At 64.1% G+C, this 7,750-nt stretch overlaps 1 protein-coding gene across 1 annotated transcript in view; it reads right to left on the bottom strand.

Annotated features, from left to right (window-relative positions):
* Nucleotides 1–2,969: 2,969 nt before the first annotated feature.
* AGAP3 (ArfGAP with GTPase domain, ankyrin repeat and PH domain 3) overlaps nucleotides 2,970–7,750 on the bottom strand; it is a 55,921-nt gene continuing 51,140 nt past the window's right edge. Inside the window, exons 9-13 of the mRNA XM_061166134.1 lie at nucleotides 5,141–5,295; nucleotides 4,949–5,039; nucleotides 4,632–4,854; nucleotides 3,726–3,981; nucleotides 2,970–3,608 (exon numbers count right to left, since the gene is read on the bottom strand). Of these exons, the coding sequence (XP_061022117.1) occupies nucleotides 3,402–3,608; nucleotides 3,726–3,981; nucleotides 4,632–4,854; nucleotides 4,949–5,039; nucleotides 5,141–5,295 (932 nt within the window). The 3' untranslated portion in view covers nucleotides 2,970–3,401. The remainder of the gene's footprint in view (nucleotides 3,609–3,725; nucleotides 3,982–4,631; nucleotides 4,855–4,948; nucleotides 5,040–5,140; nucleotides 5,296–7,750) is intronic.

Here is a 7,750-nt window from a genome sequence, read left to right as displayed (position 1 = left end):
GGGGCCCCCGGGGGGCCTGGGGAGGCACGGGTCTGCGCGGACACTGGGCTGGGCTCTGGGGGCCACAGGCCCCCGCCGTGGTCCTGCCCGCGGATGGGGCTCCCGTCAGCAATTGGCACGGCTCTGGGGGGCCCTCCTGGCAACCTGAGATGTGGACCCTTTCTGGGTCCTGGGCCATACCAGAGGCCCCAGGCCTTGACTTCAGGGGTTCTCGCTATTGAGGAGCTGCTAGGACTAAAAGGGGGCTCCTCGGGCCTGCAGGGTCCCCATTCCCTCAACTGATGCCCTAGAATTGTTTCTGAGGGGCGGGAGGAAGCCTGGGTGAGACCTGCCAAGCTGGTCACGGCTCCTTATTTATTTTGTGTAAAGTTTGTATATATGGAGCTCTCTGCCTCGGTCTGTGTCTTCCAGAGGGACTGGGGAGGTCGTGTGTCTCCTCCAGCCTCAGTTTAACCTCCCAGCCCCAGGGCGGGCACCGCCTTGCCTGTCTACAGCGCAGGATGTGCAAAGAAACAAAAGTTGGAACTCTCGCTGGCCCCTTTAGGTACCCGTCAGCACTCAGCATCTCCCCCACGTAACCTACCTCTGCTTCTGTCCTTTCCCGCTGCACTCACTGCCCACTGTTCCCGCCTCCAGGTCTCACGATCTTAACAGGCACCACTGCTGCTTCTGACTTCAGGGTAGAGGACTCACTTGCTTTTGAATTGAGAGGAAGTGAACCTGGGCTACAGCCCAGGTTCTCAAGGCGGGTGCGTGCAGGTGGTGTCTGACTAGGTGGAGGCCATGAGTCCTGTGAGGGCCCGGGGCAGGCCAGGGGCTCACCCTCGTCACCCGGGAGCCCAACCATCATAAATCGTCTTCTGTGCAGAGGACACGGCAGCTCAGGCCATGTCTGCTGCTCTCTGACATTTCAGACATTGAGGGCCTGGAGCGGAAGACCCACATTCAGTCCTCTGTGCTTACAGCGCTGATGGTGGTCTCCCCTCCCACCCACTTTGCCTCGTTTGTGAAGCCTGGGACCCCAGATCCTCTTGTTTGAGAGGGCCCACTAGAGTACAGGAGGCGGGAAGGTGTGTCTGGTGGTTCTGGGAGGGTGTGTGCTGTGGGGGAAGCTACAGAGACAGGAGTTAAAGGCTTCGGGGTGGAGATTCTTCTAGCAAATTAAGGAACAGCATCCGCGGTGGACAAAGGAGACAGACGTGAGGCTTCAGGGACACCCGCAGGGCACAGGGTAGACCAGGAGGGAACGAGACACGCTGAAGCTGTCGGCCGCTTCCCCGCTTTCGCGAGACGGGTTGCCGCCCTGTACCCAGAGAAACCGGGTGAAGCTGCTGTCACGGTTAACAGGCCCGCCTGGGAAGAAACAGGACCTGCTCTCTTCCTGAGCCGCTGAGATTAAAAGGCTCTGAGGGAGGCAGGTGAGCAAGGGCAGCCCCGGCCAGCCTCCTCACTGCCCCAGGGCACCATGCTGTGGGTCCCGGCTCTGGGCGGGTCAGCTGTCTAGTCGCTCACATGTCCACCGCCCGCCTCTCCTGATGGGCCTGAGACAGCCCTTCCCTCCCAGCGGCTCTGGCAGCCAGAGGGAAGGCACCCTGGAGCTGTGGCTGGTCTCCAGCCACCGCGGCACAGCGCCTGGGCTGGGACAGGCATCCAGGGTCTTCTCTCTTCTTTGGCTAAATTCCAGGAAGGCTGGAGGCCAAGAAAAAAGTAATCCAGATGAGCCCCACCCTGATCTAGATCAAGGCTGTCTGAAACCTTAGACTGATCCACAGAGGGAACCTACAGGGTGAGATTCTTTTTAGGAGAGAAGTCAGGCAGAGAGAGGTCAAGGCTCCCAGGAGCTGTAGTCACCTTGCTCTCAGGAATCCTGTCCGCAGGTCTAATGAGGGCAGGAGCAGAGGCCCTCGGGCTCTATGCCCCCCACCCTGGGTCCGGGGCGAGGGGTGGGCGAGAACTGACAAAACCAAGGCCTTCATCTGCCTTTTTTCCCCCTGGCTTTGCCTCTGCAGCCTCCTGAACTATACCAGGCAGTTATTCGCCCTCTCAAGCGGCTTCTTTTCCTTAGGGAACCTAAGGAGATGATTACTGCTAGCATTTTTCTGAGCCCAGGAACCCAATCTTAACACATACCCATAGCCTTGTCTCTATTCTGCCCTTATCTTTGCTTAAGGCGCTTATCCGCCTTGCGAAAGGGGCTGTGGATGAAGAAAATAAAATCCGGTTGTCTCTCTGAATAGCTTTACTTGGTTAATTTCCCACTGGCAGAGCCTGCCAGCCCGCCACACCCACGGCACTCACAGGCCACCAGCAGGGTGGTGGCAGGCTCCCTCGAGAGCGGGGACCCTAACCTAGCAAGTTCTTCAGAGGACAAGCAGAGTTTCTCCCAGCTGTCTTTCTAGCGAGACTGGGGACAGTCCGAGGGACATGGGTGGGGGTGGAGGGGCCTGGGTCTTGCCTCCGGCTTAGCAGGGAGGCTGGGAGCAGCCCAGGGTGCCGTCCTGCCGTCGGCGATGTGTCTCCTCCCCTGGCATGAGCCCCCCTCGTCCCATCGAGTCCTCAGACACTCCTCCCGGGCACTGACCCCCTGCACATCTGGCTGTGGGGCTGGTTCCCGGACTCCTGCCCTCTCTGCGGGTGACCTCTGGCCAGCACAGGCGTGGCGTTAATAAGGCTACTTGACAGAATACAGATGAAAGCAAGGAGACCAACAGGAAACCTCTGTGAGGGTGATGGGGGAATGGCGGGGAGCTTCCAGTGGGAAGCACAGGGCTAGTCTCCCCTCCTGGGGTGGCTGACAGACTCAACACCACCCCTGGAGAAAGAGGGGCTGAGAGAAGCCCGAGGAGGAGGCTGGGCAGGGGGGGCGGGCACCCCAAAGTACAGCAGAGAGGAGAGGACAGGGATGCAGAAGGGGAGTCCAGAGGGGTGTTTTCTTGGAAGGGCAGGGGGATGAAAGGTGAAAGCCAGGCCACGCACACACGGTCTGGTTTATTGGCTCATTACACACACACACCAAGTATGTACACAAACATAAATACTGCAATGTACACATTTACATGGGACCTCTGCCCCGCCCAGGCTCCCGGCTATGGGTGGGGGGGCCTACAGGGGGCTGGTACGGGAAGGCAGGAACCTGGAGGAGGGCGAGGTCCTGCTCCCCTCCTCTCACAGCACCCCCAAAGCATCTCGTCCCTCCGCGGCGGCGCAGGCCAGGCAGGGGCCAAACAGCTGTGGCGGCTGGAGTCCCAGGCGTCTCCTCTGACCCTCCCGTCCGGCTCTCCTCCCAGACTCTTCCCGGGTCCCTGGGTCCCAGTCTCTGTGTGTCTCGTCTCCCCCAGGGCCTGGAGGGAGTGGGTGCCCGCGCCCGGCGTCAGTCCTGGCCCCTCCGGCCTCTCTGGGGCTCACAGGAGGCTGGGGCTGCGGCGCAGCTCGGCGGAGGCGCTGGCGCCGCTGGGCGGCTCTCGGCCGGGGGCGGGGGCCGCGCCACAGCCCTCGCCGGGGCAGCCGTGCTGGACGAGGATGTCGGCACACTCCTGGCTGCCGGCGCGCCGCGCGTAGGCCAGCGGGGTCAGGCCGCGGGCGTCCCGGCTCCGCACGTCCACCCCGTACTGCAGAAGGAAGCACGTTCTCACGGTCGGCAGGAAAGGTGTGGGTTCCCCCCGCGAGGGGTGGCAGGGGGAGGACGGATGTCAGGGAGGTCAGGAGGGCCCCCCCCACCGACTCACCCAGATGAGCAGCTGCGTGAAGACCACGTTGGCCATGGCGCTGGACAGGTGCAGAGCCGTCCGCCCGTCCCCGTCGCCGTAGGTCTCGTTCACCTCCTCCTTGGACCCGTGCGCCAGGAGCGTCACCAGCAGCCGCAGGTCGTCCTCCACCACCGCCCGGAGCAGCTGCTGGCCCAGCGGCACATCCGAGCTGGGCAGCGGGGCCAGGAAGAGCTTCTGCTCGTACTTGGCCCGGATCCAGCGCTCCTTCTCTTCTCTGCGGGCACAGGCAGGGCCAGGCCAGGGGGGCGGTCAGGGGGGCGAGCAAGGTGGGGGTTAGGGGGCCAGGACCCTCAGAGCAGAAAGCAGCCCGAGGGACCCAGGGCGGTCGGGGGCAGCGGGTGGCGCAGAGAGTGTGGGGGAGGCTGGACGGAACTCTTTGGGGGGAGACCCCAGGGGGGTGGTGGGGATGTGCGGGGGGGCGTGGCAGGGACTGGGGGGCCGGGAGGGCTGGTGGATTCCAGGCAGGGCTGGGGGCGGGAGGGCGTGGGTGGGCAGTTTATCTGGCCCTGCCGGAACAAAGGAGGCGGGGGCCTGCCCTGAGGGCCCACGGACGACCCTATCTACCACCCATTCTCCATATCTCGGCGCTCCGGCTGTAGGCTTTGCACCATTGCGCGATAGGGCCCTGCGCATGCGCCCCCCGCCCCACGACGTGCTGATAACAGCGGAGAAAGGGCCGGCTGTTGTGAGGCTCTGAGTGACAGGCGGAGGGCACCCCCGGGGGCCCACGGCCGAGCAGAGGAACGGCAGGGTTTAACCCTTCCAGCCCGCAGCCCTGTCATAGCCGCCCAGCCCCCACCCCCCCAAACCCCCAGCCTCCCAGCTCCCCACCTGGCAGGAGCACCCGGTGCCTCATGCCCTCACCTGCAGGCGTCAGGCCCCGGCTTAGCATAGCCGTCCAGGGCCCCCTCCCAGACGCTGTTGGCCAGGGCGTTGCCCATGGCGGTCATGACGGCCAGCAGCTCGGGTGGCCAGTCGTCGAGGTCGAGGGAGCGGACCCGGGACAGGTGAGCCCCCAGATGCCGGTGCGTCCCGGAGCACTCGATGCACATGAGCGCACCCAGGTTCAGGCTGGCCCAGTCCGGATCTAGGCGAGGAGAGGACGTGATGGAGCCGCCCCCCCATCCTCGAGCTGCACCCACCCAGAGCCCCCAGCCCGGCCCCACCGCCGCGGCACTCACTGGGGGCGTCGCAGTCAATACAGAAGCTGTTGCCCCGGACGGTGCGGACGGCCTGCACAGCCAGAGCTGCGTTCTGGCTCCCCAGTCGAGTCTGAAGGGATGGGGGGGTGGCGGGGTGGGTGGTGAGTCAGGAGGCCAGCGTGGGGCACCCCCCACCCAGCGCCCCGCCCCACCCCTCCGCCCCGCGCTCACCTTGTCCTTGGCGCTGCGGCAGCCCTGCAGGCTGGCGAGGATCTGAGCCTGCACGCTCTGCACCCATAGCTCCCGCTCCTCAGCCGTCGAGGCCTCAAAGTGCCACGTCTGCCCGGTGAGGGACACCACCACGAACTCGAACGACTCCTCGGCCTCTGCGGGCACACACAGGGCGCACACACCCGTCAGGGCAGGGCCCCTGTCGCACGCACATACAGCCCCTCTGGGCCCCAGCCTGGAGGACTGTGCTCTCCGGGCTCCTCGCAGAGGGGGAAGTGGGGGCGCGGAGAGCAGCCTGCCAACCTGGCCACCTGTGGAGCCTGGGTGGAAAAGGTTTGTGGGCAGCCCCGGTGCGGCCAGGAACAAGTCTGGAAGTCAGAGGGGTGCTTCCCAGAGAAAGCAGAGCCCAGGGTCTGGAGAAGATGCACCAGGGCGCTGGGAGGCAGTGCCAGGGGGTGGTGTGTGTGTGGGGGGGTGTTGGAGGCTGGTGTGGGCACCATCCGTACATGTCAGCTGCAGCCGCCTCATTTTGCAGCTCATTAAACCCAATATTCCTGACGGCGTCGGCGTGGGGCTCCTGGGAGCCGGGCCCCTCCCCCCCCTCCCCTGGCACAGGCAGGCAGGGAGGGCAGGGGTGGGGAGCGGTCGTGGTTTCCTCCAGAGACCACCTGGGACGTGTGAGCAGACAGAGATCCGCGGACGTGTGCGGTCACAAGCCCTGGGGGCTGAACTGTGACCCCCCGGCAGTGTGGAGGCGCTGCTCCAGGCTCTGCGCTCTCACCAGACCATCCCCGTGAGCCTTACTCCTGATGCTCACCGCTGCTCCCCATCCCTCCCCCGGGGGGGCACACAGCTCCCGACCAGCAGAAGTGTGTCGTGGGGGCTGCAGAGACCAGGCCACAGGCTCCGCGGGGCAGCCTCCCATGGCGCCTGTGACACTGACCCCTCCTCCACCCCGGAAGTCCTCAGGGCCGGGCTCCCGCTCCAGGAAGCCCTGAATAGAACTGTCTTCATGGCAAAAGCTGGAACCTTTCTTTCCCCAGGCGCCACCATTCTGCCTCACCTCGCTCCCCACCGTCTCTGAACCCCACAGCCCTGATCACCCACGGGGACTCAGTTCCCTGGTCCAGATGGGCCCCAGGCCGTGAGCGCCAAGCACCCCTGTATCACAGGCCGGCTCTGCAGAAGCCGCTGTTTCCCTTAGTGATGGTCTCCCCACAGCCCTGCCCCTGACCATGGGAACAGAGCCCAGCAAGTGTGCATCCACCTAAGTTAAACTTCCAAAGGGACTCCAATCACTGAGAAGACGCACGCTTCAAAGAGGACGTGGGGAAAGCCAGATAAGCAGCGCTGTGATGAATAAGGAGTTAGGAGCAAGGACCTGTGGAAAACATCTGAGGAGCTGGGGTTCCTCTGCCCAGAGACAACCAAGGAGAGACTCAGCCCGACACACGCGGATGCTGAAAAACTCGACGGGTGCTATGAGAGGCGCAGGGAACACAGGTCCTGCCCGCATCACCCGGGAAGAGGTACGGGACTGGCAGTCTTTTACCTTCTAGGAGAGTAAACGAAGGAAGCCCACATTTTCACAAGGAAAGGGGTTACGTTAGGCCGAAGAAGGAGCTTTTTTGCTAAGACACCAGGTCTAAATGACCAGAAGTTATGGAGCTGCTGTTATGAGATATTATTATGAGAAGGTGCTTAAGCTAATGCAGACAAGAGGGTATGAGGGCGTGATGTTTCCAGGACGACCCCCAAGTCCCCCTGCCCACCTCCTGCGCCCCGGTTTCCCTCGGAGGGTCCCCCTAACCTTCAGCAGCATTGCTGGGGCCGTCTGGTCGGGGGGTCCCGGTGCTCTTTTTCCTCCGGTGCTTCTTCCGGTTGGAGTGGGGAGATGGGGGGGGCTCCAGCTTGGGGCTGGAGCTGAGCACCTCAGCGGGGCCACTGGCTGGTGAGGGAGAGGGGGAGACGTGTGGGAAGTGGGGAGGGGGCAGCACCCTGACCTGAAGCTGGGGCACCACCCGGGGGGGAGCAGCCCCTCCTGCCCTCTCCCCCCACCCCCCAACCCTGCCCCACCCCACCCCGGAGCCCCGGGCCTGGAGGAGGAGAGGGTGGGAAACTCAGGCAGAGCAGGGGGAAAGCAAGGGGAAGCCAGCCTCTGCAGCCCAGAGGGGCGGAAGGCGGCCGGGAACTCGCTCGCGGGGAGCTGAAACCCCAGCAGCTCCGCACCAAATTTATCCTCAATCACACTCCCAGCTCCTCACAATTAATAGCAGAATTAGAGACAATCAGGGAGCTGCCTAATTACTGTCAATTAGAGCGCGCTAATCAAGCTCCCGTCTCCCGCACCCCGCCCGGTGCTCACCACTAAATGTCAAACTTCATTAGAGGCAGACACGCGGGCGCCCTCCCTCCCTGCCTGCCTGCCTCCTTCCAGACTCAACAGAGCGGCCCACGGAGGCCGGAGGCCGGAGGCCGGCACGGCCCTGGACGGTGACCGGCCCTGGCCAGGCCTCCACCCCCCACCCCCAGGGGGGCCTGGGCTGGGTGCAGGAGGTCGGGGCAGGCCCCGGGCTGTGGGCAGCCAGCCCCTCCCACTGTCCGAGCTGG

The sequence above is a fragment of the Dama dama genome, chromosome 18 (assembly GCF_033118175.1).
Source record: "Dama dama isolate Ldn47 chromosome 18, ASM3311817v1, whole genome shotgun sequence".
Lineage (NCBI taxonomy): Eukaryota > Metazoa > Chordata > Mammalia > Artiodactyla > Cervidae > Dama > Dama dama.
This window is presented reverse-complemented; position numbering and strand designations above follow the sequence as displayed.